This window comes from Lissotriton helveticus, chromosome 4_1 (assembly GCF_964261635.1).
Source record: "Lissotriton helveticus chromosome 4_1, aLisHel1.1, whole genome shotgun sequence".
NCBI classification, from domain to species: domain Eukaryota; kingdom Metazoa; phylum Chordata; class Amphibia; order Caudata; family Salamandridae; genus Lissotriton; species Lissotriton helveticus.
The window spans coordinates 1,552,372,405-1,552,392,102 of NC_136063.1; the positions used below are offsets into that span (position 1 = coordinate 1,552,372,405).

General features: G+C 45.0%; 1 protein-coding gene across 1 annotated transcript in view; it reads right to left on the bottom strand.

Annotated features, from left to right (window-relative positions):
- The window catches only part of IGFBP3 (insulin like growth factor binding protein 3), a 57,625-nt gene extending 38,573 nt beyond the window's left edge, over positions 1-19,052 (bottom strand). The window contains exons 1-2 of the mRNA XM_078688175.1: positions 17,034-19,052; positions 4,835-5,055 (exon numbers count right to left, since the gene is read on the bottom strand). Coding sequence (XP_078544301.1) covers positions 4,835-5,055; positions 17,034-17,415 — 603 coding nt within the window. The 5' untranslated portion in view covers positions 17,416-19,052. The remainder of the gene's footprint in view (positions 1-4,834; positions 5,056-17,033) is intronic.
- Positions 19,053-19,698: the final 646 nt, after the last annotated feature.

The following is a 19,698-nucleotide window of genomic DNA, read 5'->3' on the forward strand; positions in this document are numbered from 1 at the left end:
TCATAGGGTACCCTCCTCGCACTATGAAGCTAGTCATAGTGTTGGCTTTTGTTTTTATTTATAATATAACAGAGCATGTTTGTAACACGCACGCTCACCCATGGGTACCTCGGCGCTAAATAACCAATGTTTATTGTTTTCCAACTTTATCGACTTCGGAAGGATGAGTGGACATGCTGGTATTAGAGCCTGTAACCATGAGGTCAAACACAGGCCCCATACAGTAGATGCATTAGCCCCCTAAGGCATCTGACCTTTGTTCTGAAAGAAAATCTTTGGTGAAACAATGCTAATTTTGAAACCAGGCAATTCCAAACCATGTACTCTCTGGAAGGGCTACACATGAAAGTGACAACTCTGTTGAAAGGTTTCTGTATATGACAGGTATAATGGGAAATGGAATGTTAACGTACAGTCTCTGGTGACAGAAATGAACTATAAACCGTTCTGTCAGACCATCGAGTCACTGTCAAAACCATTGGTAACGGCACCAACAAAAAACAAAAAACAAAAATGTTAATGTGAGTTGGAATCGATGTGAGTGTGTGAACAATATTGTAACTTCAAAGAACATACAAGGCTGCACAGTAGAGTTCTTCAGGTAGTTCATTCATATGATGAACAGGATTTGTCATGCCTATTCCATTCCAGTTCGCAATTACATTAATTTTGTATTTTATTTTTGTCGATATGTTTCGACACTCATTTTTTAATCAGTTTCCCACCAATTTGTCCTTTCCATGTAGATTAAACCTGATTTCTGCAGCATTATATTCTTTGCCTTTTTCACTAGAGAATATGGGAAGTTCATTATAAGACATGGCTATCAAATCCATCCTATTTCAGTGAAGACTAAGGGAAGTTTAATGTAGATATGGCTATCAACCCTAATTTAGGGTAGTGTGGTTTTCTATTTTTGACCTCATATGCTTCCGTTTATGTCTTGAAGATTGGAGCAGTAAGATACCCCTAGAGGATACTAGTTTGCACATTACAAAACACAAACATAAATAAATTGTATTTATATTCATGGTTTGTGTGACAATCACTATGATAGTGCAGCTGTAACTGTAAAAACCTTTTAATAAAACTATGTTTGATTGTCAATACTCACTAAGAATGAGGACATGACACTCTTTGGCACCAGAACACCAATGCCTAAATATCGTCTGACAAAACCATTCGGTCCTGAATATCGTTTACAAAAATCGTTCCATAGCTACAATATGTATGTCAGATTATAGTTTTATTCTAACATACAACTGGGAAGCATAGGGCAATCAAAAATATTGATTTTATTATGGACTTTTACCACCAAAGTCACATAATTTCTGCTTAAACTGTTCCTTATTCGTGTTTGGAGCGAAAAGGTTTCCAAGATGGTTTGCCTTGCTTGGGCAGAAGCCTGCAGATGCCATAACAGCCTTTTACAGTGGTCACTCAGAGCCTGGAGTTGGCGGTTTAACTCTTAATGAGGTGTGAATACCACATGACTGCAAATGTCATTTCCCAACAGCAAGTTCAGAAACGACACTGTAGGTCTATTCTGAAGGCAGCGGTCACGGTTGTCAGGAGTACCTAAAACCACTGGGTCCAGAATAGAACCAGAGCTGCCTGGAATGTTTCTGGAATGGTTGAGTACACAAGGCCTGCCGGGATCCACAGCGTTGTATTCTTAGTGCGGCCGAGCTGATCCCTGCGCTTTCTATGTGTGTGACTGAAGGTGTGGTCTTGTGGTCACAGCACGGGACCGGCTGTCAAGGACTCCCTAGCTTCTTGCATCGCTCTGGCACAGGCTCGCCCTGTCAGCTAAACAGAGTCCTGTCACATCCCTCAGGCATCGTCTTGTTAAACGTGATTAGATCATTAAGCTTTTGTTTACTTTCTCTGAAAAAATCATGGTTCACAGACGCTTATGACCCAAACAAAAATAATTTGATATTTTTAGCAAAAATTGTGTCTTGCAGGTTTATGTTTAAGGGTGTGCGGTAATAGAACACGAGCAAAAAAAAGTGATTTGCCAAATGAGACAAAGGTGTGCAATAAGTAAAGTCACTATATACAGGGCCAAGGAATTATGTGATTGCGCAGCACCACACATTTTACATAATTGTGAATTTTCCACATCCAGCAAATAATTCCAAAGAAGTAGTTTCTAGGTCAAACGGTTCAGAAGTTACTAAAAACTCAGTAACACGTGTTACAGCCAGGCCCGGACTGGCCATAGCGGGCAATCCCCCGGTGCGCCGCAAGGGTGAAGGCCGTTTTTGAGCTCCTGGGGGCCGATTTTGTTAGAGGGCCGTTTTTGCAGCATAGCTGCAAAATCGGCCCTGCAACAAAATGGGCCGAAAACCAGCCCTAGCAAAGCGCTCGGCGGCACCTCCAACCCCCCCGAGTGGGGGGGGGGGGGCCGGACGAGCATTTTGCCAAGCCCGGTTTTGGCTCCCAGTCCGGCCCTGGTTACAGCTTAGTAGAAGGCCCTTTGCAAAGGTTGACTGGTCACCTTACAGTTGCTTAATGATATTTTTGGGTGCTACATGGGTACTAATGAGCAGTGCACAAGTCGTAAAAAAAAAGTGGGGGAACGCTGTCACCGAAAGTGACGTGACGACAGGAAGTGACGTCACGAAAGGTGTCGAGCTCCTCGTCCCAGAGAGGCCAAAGAGTGAAGTCCAGCTGTTTGGCAGGGGGGGGGGGGGTGTCCTCCCGGTAAAATAGGAGGGGGGCGCCGTCCACCCCGACTCGAGCCCTGCTAATAAGGTGCAACCATTGCCCAGACAGTGTGAACAGGGTAAAAATGATTTTAAAAAACAATGAAGTAATACTGCCACATAATTTACTCAACCCTGCCACATAATTTGGATCCCCCTTGACACATAATTCCAGTGGGCCTGACTATAGACAATTAGGGAGTCAAACAATGGATACTTGACTAGTGGGGGGCTAAAAGTGTACTCTTGAAATGCTGTGGAGGTGGAAAGTTACTGAGGTTGTATTACAGAAGCTTAAAGACAAGGTTGTTTTGGAGAAAATATCAAAAGCCATATGAAAGGGGGTTAGGAGGAATATATATGTGATGTTTCTGAGGAGGAGGTTTTAGTGAAAATTGGAAATGAAGTAGGAGAGGCCGGGTACTCTTTTCCCTTCGATGGAATACTACGTTTTGCATCTACAATGAAATGCTCAGCATGTCGTAGGTAACTGAGCTCACTCTACTGCACCAGGCTGTGGTTTTCTAAGGTGTACTTTGGACCCTCAGTTGGGAAACACAGGCATTTAGATGATACATAGACAGATAGACAGACAGAAAAGTTTGGCAGAAAGATGACAGACAGACAGACAGAAAATTAGGTGGAAAGATGACAGACCGATCGGCAGATAGAAAGTTAGGCAGAAAGATGACAGACAGATAGACAGACAGAAAGTTAGGCAGAACGATGACAGACAGATAGACAGACAGAAAATTTGGTAAAAAGATGACAGACGGTAGACGGACAGAGAGTTAGGTAGAAAGATGACAGACAGATAGAAAGCTAGGTAGAAAGATGACAGACAAATAGACAGACAGAAACCTAAGTAGAAAGATGACAGATAGAAAGTTAGGCAGAAAGAAGACAGACAGAAAGTTAGGTTAAAAGATGACAGACGGTAGACGGACAGAAAGTTAGGTAGAAAGATGACAGTCAGATAGACAGATAGAACGTTAGGTAGAAAGATGACAGACAGATAGACAGACAGAAAGCTAGGTAGAAAGTAGACAGACAGAAAGTTAGGTAGAAAGATGCCAGATAAATAGATAGATAGATAGATAGATAGATAGATAGATAGATAGATAGATAGATAGATAGATAGATAAACACTGGAGAGGCCTAGTGTGTGCCTATTTTTTTAATAAAATACCATACCTTTCAGTGTACAACGTAAATCATATTTTAACATTTCTGCAGCTGATCAGATTCTTTGTTAAAGCGCCTCCCACAAGTTGCTTCAGTATGGTAGCCATTCTGGTTTGTTACAACTCTGCCGGTAGAACACTCGGGCTTTTGTAAGTTTTAAAATTCCTCTCCCGAAAAAAGTACCTTGAAATAAATGCCGCATCTGTGTCACCTGTGAGGCTTCAGCGCGCCGCGGAGGAATACTGAACTCCAATTGGTGCTCCTTTTCTGTGCTGGCTTGAGAATAACCAGGTTTGCCTGCAAGGCGCAGTCCATGGACCACAATATTGCCTATTCAAATTCCCTCTCTGCGGAGCTGGCGTGCGGATGCTGTCCAAGGAATGCAGAACAGTGGCAACTCACATCCGAGAGTGGGTCCAGCCTCACAGTGCGCCGCTCCACGCATAGTTTACACATGTGTAGTGCGAAGAATTTGATAGCCAGCCAGAAAAGCTCATACTGCGTCCCACAGTCTAGAAGTGCCTTACATAATGCGCCTCTTGGAACCCAGTCATATACCTCTGCTGTAAATGTAAAATAACCACCCCCTCCCCCATAACTCATTCGGGTGCCTATGCAACTTATTTACACAGTAAATTTCAAACTAATCAGCAAATTCATCAGCACAAGGTTAATAAACTGAACACCAGGGGCGTAACACAGGTCCCTGCAGCCCTTGTGGTGCAAGGGGGTGGGGGGCACAAATCCTTCAATCCCCCAACCCCCAGCCCTTTAGGGTGGCTCATTCAGCCTAAGGCCAATGAAAATCAGTGAGAGGTTGAAAACTCGGGAGTCCCACTTCACATTTCGCAAGGGGGGGCATCATTCTGTGTTACACCCCTGCCAAACACTAAAGACACATATGCCTCTGCAGGTGAAGTGCAATCGTGTATACTTACATAGTCAGTCTCTTGTTTGGACTCTGAAGAGAAGTTCTGGGTGTCTGTGCTCTGTGGATCATATGTCAGCTTAAAGCGGTGAGTATTTTTGGCTTGATCTTTCCTGATGATGTCTATTTTGGTGTGGTGTGGCATGTGACTGGACACTCTCTGTGCACCGGAATTAGCTTTATTCTCTGTACTGCTGGCGTTCCTCTCTTCGTCCGACTCACTCGAGTTTCCTTTAACAGAGAAATGCAGAAACAGTTTATGATTATGGGATTCGTTTTGTGCAAACAATTGTACAGTAACTAAAAGCATAGACTATATAATGATAATTTATTTCCTGCTGCAACCATCCATGCCTCAGTTTGCACCAGTGGCCACTCAGGGTTGACCTACTTCACATTCTGGCTGGTCACTGAAAGAGAATTACATTGGACGAGAAGACAAGATATCATTTTTAATGGATGTACCAATTTCAATGTGGAATCTCTAGGGATAGCATGGACAGGTTTGTACGGTGATACTAAGGCAGAAGTATTTTCCCTTTGGCCTGATCCATAGTGTCTGCAGCAAGCACCCTGGAGTTAGTACCTATTTGAGTCAAAAATTGACAAATATTTTTTAAACATTATCTGCTTGTTCAATATGTAGATCAGGCTTTTGCATAACATACGTCTCCAGACATACAGGTCTAGATGCTGGCTCTTGCCAGGACAGGTCACATGTCAAGCAAACTGCAGTTCCCTAATACATTGCTGAAAATATGCTACGTTGCAGAATGATCACATTTGCACCACACAATGAAAATGAAGCAATACATCAATATGTAACCTATAAGTCCTGGAGTAGTAATGCATCACTGTAGGGATGCAAAACCACCTTAGTGGATCCTCCCTTACTTTAAAGATCTTGAGCCTCTCACTAGAAAACAATGTCTCTAAATTTGCACAATTTTCTTTTTTTTAGGACTGTAATGTGAGCATCTTCAAAATGATGTCAGAGGATGAGGTCTTGTATATCAAACGCAAACATTCCCAGAGTGCGGTTTTCAGAAATGTATAAATCTTGGAAATAAGTATTGGGAAAACAAGAGGGCCTCCCACGGTAGGGATGATAAATAGGTAGGGTTGATAAGCTGGGTAGAAAGTATGCTTTAAGATTTTACAACACATTTTCCCTTAGCTTTGCAGTTTCATTGAAAGTAGAAGGTACCAATGACAGAGGTAATGAATGTTGAAAGGGCTCTAAATGTATCAGCTTTTCAGTAGCTACAAGATGACATTTGAACATACAGTAGGATTCCTTGGAAATGTAATTAATTTAAGAAGAAAAAAATCTGGTCTTCTTGTGCTGCTAACCTCTGTCACAGCTAGATAGTCTATGAAAAACCTACCCTACTATATCAATGCTGTATGTGGAACAGGTTCCCTCCGGGATGGGAGCTGGCAAACAGAAACAAAATGGACATTTAACCAGGGGGATGTGGAATCCTTTATTTCTGTTGTCGCTGACTGAAGATAGACAAAACTACACCTGCCGCATGTCATATGCTAGGGGTTCAAATCAACATCAAAAAAGTCCCCTTCGAGACAGGAGGATGAAGGGCCCTCATTCACTAAGTACAGGAATTTACTCACACCACTAAAAAAGCAGGACAAGCCCTAACCTGGATCCCTCAACGGAAAAGGAAAATAGGGTGTTCAAGAAACACCTGGTGCTATTGTCTCAAGGCTGACTGGAAGGAGATGGGTTAACCCTGGAGTCAGATTGAAAGAATAGCCAAGGAAAGAGATGGCGGGAAAGTCCAGTTAAATTGCCTATACCCAAGGATGCATAGCAGACATAAGTAAGTAAGTTCTACCAAACAAGATCATGATCTCCAAAATAGATTATGATCATAACTATTGTCACAACGGAGTAAACCATGAAATTACTTTTCTCTAGAACAGAAAAAAATGTCTGAGAAGACATAGGATACTGTTAGCTAAGACCTTGAGAAAAAAGAATCAGAAATCAACCGAAATGCATATTTTTTTTAATCTGTAGGGATATATTTCGGACTATTCTGAAATTCACAAACAACCTAGAGAGAACCCCGGGAAATCTATTTTATGAGTTCCATGGGATATCTAACTCCATCATAATGCCTTAACTAGATGGTCCACAAGGCAGGCAACCTACATGAGAAAGATTGATAGAAAGAGGCATGTGCACATGCAACATTCCTACCCACATGAAACTAAGTTTCCCTGTGAAGGAACTCATTCCCCTAGGTAATCTGAAAATAGCGTGGCTACATGAAACATTTTTATACCACTTACACTTAACCCAACACGTGCTAAGGAGTACATGTAATTACACTCAGGTACACCAGCTATCCTCCTAAGCCTAAAACACGCACAGATTTGAGTGCAGTGCTCTGATAACCTAGAACATGCAAAAACTCACTCTGCATGCTTTTTAAAGTCAACATTCTATAAGAGTAAGGTTTCAGAACCTTTGTGTTTAAATAACAGCACTTTCAACTCAGCTCATAAGTTAGGCAAAGAGCCTTCAACTTCGACTCTTCCAACCATATACACTAATATGTGGGCAAAATATCTACAACAGTATGAAAACAAATGTTCTTGCTTCACAATTAGCATTACAAGGATAGTAATACACTCAATATTCTATCAAGCATGATGCTTGTGGTTATTTTCTTTTTTCCTTAGGATGACAACGTCTTTGTGGTTGGCATTACCACCTACGTGGTGTTGAATCAGGATGTATCATTCAGTCTTTACCTGACAATCCTTTATTGTATGATTTCAAAACCGTTAACAGTATGCTAGTGAGGGTGACCTCAAAAAAACTAAAAGTAATTATAGAATATCTCTTTTCCCATGCAGAGCACCTTCAATTTGCTTCTAATCATGTTTTCAGTCAATTCTTAGGGGTTTAATAAGAGTCTGGCGGTCCACAGATGACAACACTCGCGGGCACAGAGGTGGCGGTCTTCCAATTGCCCTATTATAACCATGGCAGGCGGACTGGCCTGGGACCACTGCAACAGTCAGGGATCAGAGATCGCTGGCACGGGTGAGGCAGTCTTTAGCGTGCAATATGCTTGGTGGGGTGGCTGCAGACTGCCAAGTGTATTACGAGTTTCCTCACCACCACACTTTTCATGTGACCGCCATGTGTGGCAGTGAGGAAACAGAGGGTGGCCTACAGGGCTCCCTTTTGCCTCACGCCAGGTGAATGCACACAGGGAGGCACAACATGTGCCCCTCTGTGTGCATGCACCCCAGTACCTGCTGCACAGCATGTACTGCGGCAGTCCATGCTGTGCAGGTACTGCCTTTGACGTTCTCACTGCGTTGCCTATTTCATAGGCACTGCCCGGGGAATGCCAAAGAACCATCCACCAGATCAGGAGAAAACTCCTGATCTGGCAGTCAATTCAAACATGGGTTTGGCGGTGCGAAAGCATGTAGTCCTGCTCCCGCATGCCAAACTCATGATGAGGCACTTATACTTTACCATTGCAAAATATTTCTGTGATTCAGAAATGCATACCTGCCTGAAATTTGGCTAAAGGGCCCAATTTATTGTGAGAAACCAGGGTACATTAGAGGTAGCTGATAGCGTAATACAGGGGACTCTGAGCTGTGGAATATCTTGCCAAAAGAGTTACGTTTATCACAGCCACATATCATTTTCAGATTAGTTTTGCTAATCCACAGCCGTCTACTGAAACAACTTGATGTGGTTACATCTTTAGTTCATTCTGTATGGAGATCCTTCTCATTTCTTATTCCCAGCAGTGTAAATTCCATTTACAAAGAGCTGGATGGTTTGAACGTGCTTTTAGGAGTAATATAAAAGACTGACTGGTCACACTAAGTGTGGCTCATGCAGCGTTTGTCATCTCACGTGCAATTCTAAAACCATTGACCTTGGCCTTTGCACTCCCTGGGAACAGAGATCCCACACTAACTGTAATTCCCAGGGAGTGATATACTTGATAACATGCCCCTGCCAACAAAGGTATGTAGGGATGACAAGTAGGAGAGTGCGCGTGAGAATTACGGAACATCGGAGCACGATAAGGTGTGGAAAGACCAACACGAGACTCACAGCTCACTTTCAAGAAAAAGGACATGGTATAGATGACCTGAAGGGGACTGTAATTGAGAAAATCCAACTAGGCAGACACCAAGCAGATGACCAAAGTCTTTTACTCCGGTGGGAGCAGAGATGGGTGTATCGATTGAGGAGCCATCTGGTGGGACTCAATGATGACATCCCATGGCAGGCATTGAGCAGACAGTAGATTGCTTTGAACAAACATGGCGGGTTACTTCTATCACCTAGTAAACTCCGTTAAGAATAATGAGAAGCCCCCACTGTCGTTTGGATAGCTCCATGGTACACTAGTATCTACATATTAATTCCCCTTTTTCCGGGAGATTTTTAGTACATATGACACCCACCCCGAACATTTACCCTCAGACTTTTGGGAGTTAATAATCAACTGGAGAGAGATAACAATGATGGTTCATAGGGGTCTGTATCAGGCTAGAACGGCAGTGATTCAGTTTTAAGCTTAGGTAATACAATCCCTATGACATATAGTACATTTTGGAGCTATGGCAACACCATGCACGAGAAGGACAACATGGTGACGGGGGACGCCCTGCCCTTTAGTGGGTGGTCCACATCTACTGACGGACTTAATTAATAATCTCCCATGGCCGTCAGTGTTAGGGATACCCGACTAAATATCACTCCGACACCAGGTGGTTTTACTGCGGGCTAAATGCTATGTAACATACTGCGGGGAAGATGTGATTTAAAATATTTTGTGGTGCCACAGGAGTCTCAAACTGGCAAACGCGAGGTGATTCACATGTCCGGAACTACATTTCCCATGACACGGAATACGTGTGGGAGTGATAGCGCAACACGTGACGACGCCGACGGCGCGGTCACGTGGGACTCTCTAGCCGGGATCGGACATTTTAATCTCTGACAGACACTGCGCGTTTCATCTGCGCGGTGTCATGGTTTGCAGGTGACTGAGCCGGGACTTGCCTACAGAACAGTAAGGAGAGGGCTCTGGGGGATGAGCGCATATAGCGCTTGTGGCTGCACAGACCCGATGAAGGCACCATAACGCTATACGTAGTCTTAGCGTTTTTAAAACAGAGGTGTGCATCGGGAGGTGGAGGCGTTCAAGTTAACATCTCCTCCCACATTTATTTTATTTTATTTTATTTCAGATTGTGTTCTTTGGCGTCCTTCATACCGGACACCAGTTCGAGTTTGTAATATCTATAAACTCGGTAAGTGCACAACAAAACAGACAATCTTTATGAACGGGGGCACTTAGATAGTAAGAGAAGTAGGTTGTAGCATAACAATGGTCCCATGAACATCAAGGGGGCAAGGTACAGGGTACGAATGATCACGCAAACTGTGAGGATATGGACTGGTGTAAGGGCTTGTATCTTGCATATATCAGGTCATACACGGGCGAGCGATAAGTAAAGTATGAGCAGGATTCTGGGCACAAGATGTAATCGGAATTTGGCTCATCATTAGACGATGGGTTCTAATGGGTTCTGAATAGATATGATGATAAGAGAATGATAGAAAGAACATGCGACTACTAATAGGTTGGTTGTACTATCTTCTCTTTTATTGCTATAATGAATGTTTTCCTGCACCTGAGGGAACAGTCTCCACACACAACACGGGATAGGTACGGATCTAGTAGACCTACCTCACCCTTGGGGTACCATTATCCGAATTACGGAGGAACCCAGAGTGGCACTGAATGCGACGGTCCTGAAGAAGACCGGAATGACCTTATAGGCACACACAGAGCGGTCAAAACATGTTGACTCTGGCAGTGGTAGGAGGGAAGCTTTGAAGTTCCTAATTATCTCTTTGAGGTTTTTTCCCATCCTCTTGCATCTTTTTAATCCTGATAGGGGTGTCAAGAAAGGCTTAATAAAGGTTGTGTTCTGGTTGACACCCTTAATCAGTTTTAATCACTCTTCAAACTGCACCTTTCATCGCACTTTTCAGTTGTGGTCACTTGGTGTTTGCACGGCTTTTCTATGTCCATTTGTCCTGATTGTATGTCTTGTTAAGAGAAATTTATTATTTTTTCCCCCTCCCTAATGCACCGCCCTGTGTGTGGCTACACGAGGGCGTATTGTAAGCAGGCCCGATGATGAAGCATGTCACATACCTTGGTATGTGAGTGAGGGCAGTTTTTTCAAATAGAGCGATTTGCCTTATTGGGGCCTTCTCTGTTTGTATATTTTGTATCCACTCTATACACCCCCTTAGTGCGTATATTAGAGTTTCTTGGGGGCCTGGGGTGTTAGAGTATAAACTGACGTGACCCTTGCCCCTTTTTGTGTTAAATACTTTTAGGAGTAATGCCTTTGCTCCTCACTCACAATGTAGTTATCATTACTTCATCAATATACCTTCAAACATAAGTGTTCTAGGATAGTAATGAAGAACATGTAGGGAAAGTAAGGGGGCAGGGAGCAACGTACTCTTAATTCCCATAGTTAAGTACCACCTCTGGAAGGCAAAGTTACAGGGTGATCTTAAGGCGAATGGGGCAGTAAAGAATCCATTGCCAAATGGAGATACAAGGCATGGGAATCTCCACTGAAGACCTTGGGAAAATCCAATAGTGCTCCATATTGCTGCGGGACAATTGACCATCAAAGTGCATTCTGATGTTGCAATGTCAGAAATAAGAGCACCCAATTTGCCCACGTTGTTGATCAAGAAGCAAGTTGACGCTTCAGAAAATAACATCAGGGGGCGAGTGAGAACTCATGGTAGTTCTCCACATAAGTGCGTAATCGGCTTAGCTCATCCTATTTCCGACTGCCCCGGATCACTTGCACGTTAGTCCAAACCTGTGTTATCCCTTTCTTGCCTCTAACGAGATATTTATTCTTGAATTGAAAATGAATAAAGCTGGTGGATGCTCTGCAACAACAAATTTGACCTGTGGATGGAAATATCCGCTGATCATAAAAATGTTAAATGTGAAATATGAACGTAGAATTTTTGCCCACTAATCAGTGCTTTTGCTCAAGCTCCACTTACAAGCACAATTAACTATACGCATAGGAGTGCATTGAATTATGTAGACTGCAAAGCTGTATGTGCATAGACAGATACCACTTGAAATATGTGTTCTTGTACTAGTAATGTACTTCTATTAATGCCAATTACATTATAAACACAGTGAGTCAATACACTGAAAATATTAAAGTACGTGTACACACAGCAGAGCGGCTGTATTTGCTCCTTTCCTACTTGAAATATATGCAAATCCTACATTGACAAAACTCCAACTCGATCTTGACTAGGGCACTTTTTAATCCGCCCCGCCTCCTACCCCACACCGCTGCACTCATTACACGTCAACGCGAGGCTCGCTCATTCGCAGTGACATTTCTTATAATTCCGTCTCTTGCCTCGCAAACCACATCTCCCTTGTGGTTACTCTTGGCAGCAATGGGCCTTTTACACGCCTTCGCTAATATTGCCGGTGTTGTGTTTCTCTAGTCGCTCTTTGTCACAGTAGGGAAAGCGTTAGCGGCGTGCGGACTTTAGCCAGCACACAGAATTTAAGAGAGTTTCAAGCTTTCTAATTCCATATAGATATGAACAATTTTTTTTCTTCTTTTAATCTGTTTCTTCCATTTCACAATCTACTTAAACATCCTGCCACGCATACTAAAAAGACCCATACATTTGAAGAAGTACTTGATTCACAAGATGTTTCTCCATTGGTCCTCCTCCCACAAAAAATACACCAATCAGCAATGAGGACATGGCATCTTGATGGGCCCAGCTGCCCATTCCCCGGGGGAACCATAGGTGGCCGCTAAATTTCTCCTTACCAAGTAGGCTTGCTCTTGAATACACACTTGTTGATCAGGCGTAACCAAGGACCACTTAAATCTAATTGCACTCAATATATAGAGTTATTAGCGCATTTTTTCCACAAATGCTGTGGTTACCAGTTTACGAGCCCTGCGAGAGTACAAGCTCAAGTTGCCTGTAAGGCCCTTATTGAACAGAGTGGACATAACGGAATATGATGGGGAATCTGCAGAATATGAAGAATGGACCATTGAGACGCTCGTATTTTGCAATTTATTAGGCCTTATGCTGTATGGGGCCTCCTGAAGTGTGACCCACCCCCTCTGAACCACAGGGACTCTATTGGTCTGTGTGGCCCTTTTAGGGGAACTCGGCTTCAATGGGCAACCAGTAGGAGACGTACTGCGCACTGAAGTCATCCTGAGGGAAACTGAAAGCCTATGTGTGCCGCGGCGTCTGCTGCTGCTGCCAGAGAAAGGGATGTTTGTTCAGCACAGCCAGACGCAGACTGCAAAGGCACTTTCGAGTGACTCCCCGATCCCTGTTCTAAGCGAAGCAACTCCAGATCAGGAAATGCTTGCTGCTTTCAGAGAGCAGGCAGCAGCGCTTCCCAACAGCCTTCCATCACTGCTTTGCAAACATAATCCTATTATTTGTACACGGGCTCTCCCATGTCCCTGGCAATTGCCTAGCAGGCGTGATCAGTCTGTGCTTTTAACACCCGTTTTACAGGATCGCTCAGCACGGAAACTGGAGCAAAGGTTGTCACTTTGGCAGGGAATGTAGTTGATGCATTGAACGCCAGAAGCGTCTGGAAGCCAGGCAGTTTTGTCTGCTGAGTGACCCAATCTATGGTGCATTACTTTGTTAGTAAAGTGCTTTCAATTCAGTCATCCTGCCTGCCACCATTCCACTTCTGCCACCTTGAAAGTACAAACCCCAATTGAGAGTGGACAAGCATTCTCAGTGCTGGAACGTAGGCTCTGGAATTCACTTAATATCAATTTTCTCAAAAGGTTAGATCACTTTAAATGTAGAGATGCTCTATGGGTATTACTTCATCTAGTGCCATCATAAGCTTTGGGGCGTCCTGGGGCAAAATGTGTTGATGGGGGCCCTAATGAAGAAATGATCATCTTTAGAAGAATGAACTGCTTAGAACATCTGCCAGAATATAAATCTGTGGTTTTCAGGTAGCACATAGACAGCTAGAAAGGTGATGAACCTGGTATTTGAATAGCGCAAACTAATCACTCGTAAGGGTCTCAAGGTGCTGGAAGCCGTCAGGGAGATTAAGTGAGCTATTGCCCAGAGTCACAAGGTGCCGAGCTGATCTGCCTCCGGTGCTGTGGATCGTACCGGGAAACATCCTTTACAATGCAACTTTTACCACGCAGTGCTATTACAATGCAGGTTTTACAACGAAAACCATTACAACGCATTGCGCTGAGGGGCGCTCTAGGATAGGGAATAGATTTAATTTACTATCCAACACCTTCCCTAGTGTCCACGGGGACTGGAGTTGGAATAGTAAATTAAACTATTCACTATCCAGCACCCCAAAGCGCTATGCATTGTAATGGTATGCGTTGCAAAAACTGCGTTGTAACAGCATGCGTGGTAAAAGCATGCGTTGTAACGTCATACATCTGATCGAACCATGAGCCCCGGGCTCCAGAGTTAGCTGACCCTGGCCGCTGCGCCACACCTCTCCCATTAGCCCATTATTCTATACTAATTGCACATATAAATATATTCCAAATATGTTAGTCGCTGTCTCCTGAGCCTCTTTGTCACGGAGAGCTTGTGGCGGGGTAGCTAACCCCTAGAAGTCCACCCAATGTGCTCAGTCCTCCAAAGAGAAATCACACTGCCGCTCTGCTGCTTCTCCAAGCATATTTATTAGGTATCTGCAACAACGTTACCTAATGCATTTCGGAGCTCCTGACTCCTTGTTCACGTGTGTGTTGCTATGACAGTGGCCCAGCGGCACATTAAAAACATACAATGTAAACTGCTGTGACAGTACCACTATCCTCCCAAAACAAACACTAACATTGCTGCCTTCTCACCTCTCTCAAGCTTGTCACTGTGAACACTGACATGTCTTTGCTTGGTGTCCTTGAGGGATAGATGGCCGCAAGCGTTTTTAACCCTTCAAAGTTCTGTGTAGAAGTCAGCTGCTTCAAAGTGGCTAAGTTACAACATGCCCTTCTAATGCTCATACCATGGTGCTTTTTCTTAATGCCATTTGGCCACATTTGTTCTATCGATTGCTGTGATGCTAAAGCCTAAAATGTGCTTTAAATTTTGTTCTTGAGTTCATAGTTTTCTTTTATTAGCAACATGCAATTCAGCAAGGGTAGGGCAATTGATCAACTCTATCCCAGTCATTACGGACACTACCTCCAGTCCTGAACTTTTTACCTACAAATCAGCCATTTTAGATGAGTTAATCTAATTAATTCGATGGGAGCAATACTAGATAGACAGCACCCAGAAGGCATTAGGCTACCACACAAACATTTCAGGACTGTAAACTGTGTCCATAAGTTGTTCTCTAGGTACTCTCCCATCAGAACACTCAGATCCACAACGATGGGCCTCATTTGCACTCCGAAAATCCGCAAGGTAAGGTGGCGGGACGTACCCTGTAATTCAAATAATAGCCTAGAAGGATGGGTCACCTTAAGCAGTCCTATTAAAACTTACTCAGTGTTCACCTAAACAGTCCACTTAGCCAACCTTCGGGGATTTAGAGCTCTTCAGTGCCATGATTTCTAAAGCAGGCAGTGTAGAAACATACCACAATCACTTTTTCACAAGAAAATGATCTTCTGGGTCCTAGTCCTCTCCAAGCCATCTAACAAATTCACTAATCTCTGCTAAGATTGAAACCAGGCCTTCTAAGATCCCAAGCATTCAATTCAAAGTGACATAAATTGGCAAACATCTGGTTTCAGATGGATTATCTCAACAAATTCCACACCTATCCCTGAGCTCCTCAGATCAGAAGTTGTATCTTCTCAAGCACCCCATTTTCATAGTCATATGGTCTCTTGCACCCAATAATGCATGCACGTCTTCCTCAAGTGTCTCATTCCTGAAGGCACATCTTCCAAGAATCCGATTCAGGTCAGCATCTATCCCTAAGCTCTCATGCTCAACGATGGCTGCATAAGATTCTTGGGAGTATTCATCTAGGAGCCCAAATCAAATGCCACTGCCTCTTGAACACTCTGCTCACTGAAATTGCCCCCTGATTACCCCCAAATGCCACTGTCTCTTGAACACTCTGCTCACTGAAATTGCCCCCTGATTACCCCCAAATGCCACTGTCTCTTGAACACTCTGCTCACTGAAATTGCCTCCTGATTACTCCCTTCAAGAGCCAACACCTTTCTGGCACAGCACAACATCATGAGATTTCATTCGATGAGGTTTCACGCGCTAAGTCGATTACAGTATTTGGGCTCACTTAAGACATTTCTCCTCAACTTCTTCTGCATTGGCTTACTAATTCTGCATTCTGATGCACACTGCTCTTAAGCTACCCCAGAGTACTTTGCGGGGTATAATAGCGAGAAAGACATGATTGATCCCTTTGGGATGGTTTTTCCATGTTGAGATTCAAAACCACTACTTCAGTCTGTTGAGATGAGGGTCAACTGTTTTGGGGGATCCTGGAGATGCTGAAGGTCATTTGTGTTCCTGAAGATACAGGGATTTTAGATCAGTTTTAAGTGGCTACATCATTCCCCCTCTGAGCACCCGACTAATTATGACATTTCTTCCCTGCACATGCATTTTCTAGCACTTCTCTCTTGTACACCTCAGTCGTTCCTACAAGCCCTGGCTCAGTCAAGTGTCCTGCACTCACTGAACATGTGTTCATTGTGACATTTCCTGTCCACGGAGACCTAACTCTACCCTGGGCAGAAAATTAATTTTACAATTAACCCTTGGACATTCAACCCGGTGTCGTTTTCTCGATGGCCACCCCTTTTGTCCCCAATGTAACATTTCTCTCCTGACCTCCTGTTCCTATGATAGTTCCCCACTGAGATTACACTGACAGTTAAAACTTTACAGCATGCACTAAAAACTTTTTACCGTGCCCCTGGTACAAAACTCCTGGACACTTCACAGAGTGCTCACGTGCAAATTCCTACCACCCTTGAGGAGGATGTCAGTCACACAAACAGTCCTCTCCCTCCCTTTATTCTTTTCTCCTCCTCTTCTCTGTACCATTCGTGCCCTCCGAATACATGTCAGCAAAGTGCAGTCGTGTTGCTCTCACCTGCAGAGGGCGCTCCTGTAGCCGGCAGCAGCTTTCTCCCGGGATTTGAGATGTTAGCACAGACGCCACGGCCCTCCAGCATGGCGTGCAGGGGCCGGAGCTCACCGGGGGCAGGCTCGCAGCTGAGACCGGCGCCACAGCGCTCGCTGTAAATGCCGCAGGGCCGCCCCTCTGTCAGGGCGCACGTCAGGCAACAGCCACAGCCTGGCTCCCGCACCAGCTCGGCACACTCCGCCGCCAGGGGCCGGCACTGCTCCAGCGCCCGGGAGTCACAGGGATCGCAGCGTACCACTGGCCCCACCGCTAGAGCTGGCAGAGCGAGCAGCAGTGGCACCCACAGGGGCAGCGCGGCGCCCAGCCACACACACTGCCGCTGGTCCATGGCAACCCGGGGAATAGCGAGGACAGCGGGGGGTGGAGAAAGGGGACCTGCCCTGAGTGGGGAGAGAGGTTACACCAAGGGCCCCAGCCAAGCGACAGGAGCAGAGTGAGGCGCAGTGAAGGACAGAGTGGAGGGACAGAGGTAGAGAGAAACCGGGCATAGACAATTAATAGAACAGGAAAGAGTAAATGGACAGAGAGGCCAAGGTTGGAATGGGACTGCACCAGAAGGTTGTAATAAAGGTGCAGAGGAAACAAACCTTTCAACCAGGAGGAAGAAGCAAACACCTCACTGGGATGACAGACAGGCAGTGCCCACCAAAGCGGGGCAGGGTCAAGCTAACTTGAAGCAAAGCTAAGTTAGTATGCAAAGCATAGAATAGACAGGCAGGAAGAACTGTGTGGAGGAACGCAAAGAAGGGCACGGTGAGATTTCACAAACGCCACTCAGAGGTACGGGGCAGGTGTGAACAACAGCGCACAGAACGTGCAAAGAAAGTGGCAGAGGGGAAAAAAGGGGGAGCCCTCCCACAAGAAATAGAAGGGCGAGAAGCAAGCGCGACAGACTTGAAGGGATGAACGAGGATGAAAAGCGGACACAGAAGCAGACGTGTCCACGGGGGGCCACACAGCAGAAACTGGCACGCAACAGAATGTCAGCTCTCACAAGACACTCACCACAGTCACAGAGCCACACTCAGGCTGCCAGGAAAAACTCAGTAGGCAAGAATAAGTAGCAAAATAGTTTTAGAAAATAACTGACAGGTCACGCTTAAATAAAGCACCACACAGCCTGCAAGCGCTTCAATTTCAAGACACTGACCTGATAAACTGGAGAGAGAGAATGGGAGCGTACCACAAACACAGAACAGAGGGAGAAACCGGGGGCCAGAGAGAAGGGGTGCGCACGCACACAAAGCTTCACACAAGCTTCTGGCCGCAAGGAGCTCCCTTTGCACGCTGACGGCGAGCCGTCAAAAACCTGCAAAGTACAAAAAGCGAAGTAACACAAAAAAACACAACTAACATACAGTCCAGGAAAAAAAGGGAGTCGTGCAGCTTTCACACACTCCAAAGTGCAAATCACTCTCAACAGGCGTCAAACAAGAAAGGGACAGAATTAGAAACCCCGTTTTGCAAGCAGACGCCTTTGCAGAAGTGAGGAAATAGCTTAAAATGTTCTCGAGGAAAAAGATGTGCAATTTTAAAAAATAAATAAATAGCTAACAAGGAAAAAAAATCTCGCTCTTAGAGGTCCCCTTGGTTCTCTCTGTTGCCTCTACTCTCTGTAACCCCTTTCTCCATCTGTTCGCTCGCTCAGTACAAGTGCTGTTTAATATAGAGCTCTGCGGAAGGCACGCCCCGGAACATGAATAATGCAGAACACGGGCAGCCACCGCGGGGGGAGTGTGTCAAAGCCAAGTTTCGGTTTAATGGGAGAGGAGGGCTGGGGGCTGCCTTGTTCCTGATTTGCTCTCGCGCGCACCTCCAAGAACACCAATTTAAGAAGAGGCGGTGGAGTCATAAAAAGAGACGACATTCCGCCCGCTTTTGTTGGGTGGGGGGAGAAGCCTTTGGCGCTGGCACAAGGAGTCAGTCGGCTCACGCGGAAGCAGCCGGGAGTGCCTCGCTGGACTCGGGTTGAAATCCCGCGTGCCCGCTGCAGTTGAGTGAAAGCAGATCCAACCTGCGGGGCGTGTCTGTTGCTGTCAGGTTTAAGGGGCCAGCCCTTGGACCGAGTTCAGATCGTAAATGGCACTAACTGTCCTCCTAGACGCCGTCTCTTCATAGGGATAATATGTGTGCATATGGGCGTCTACGTGGAAAGGAACACCGCGCAGTCTGTCGCTATGCTTTCGAATATGCTTTATGCCATGATCCCTCTCTTACTCCTCTCTCGTTCTCTTCTATTTCACTTCCTTACTGAACCCCCCCAACGCCCCCACCTCCCTCCCCACCGCCTATGTGTCTCTTTCTCTGTCCCCTCGCTTGCTCGGTCATCCTCTTATCTGTCGTTCTCTTTTCAATTTCACTTTTTCACTCCAACTCTCCACTTGTTCACCCTCTAAATGTTGCACACTTTTCTCTCAGCCTCTCTCGTGATCATAATCTCCGTCTCTCCCCACCATGTGTCTCTCACTCTCTCTCTCTGCTTCACCCAACCTGACCATGCCACTCCCTTCCCTCACCGACTCTCTCATTTTTTCGTTCTTTCTCTTTTTCTCTCCATGCTGCTCTCGCCTCTCCTCCCTCCCCACCTCTGTCGAATTCTCCTCTTCCTGCA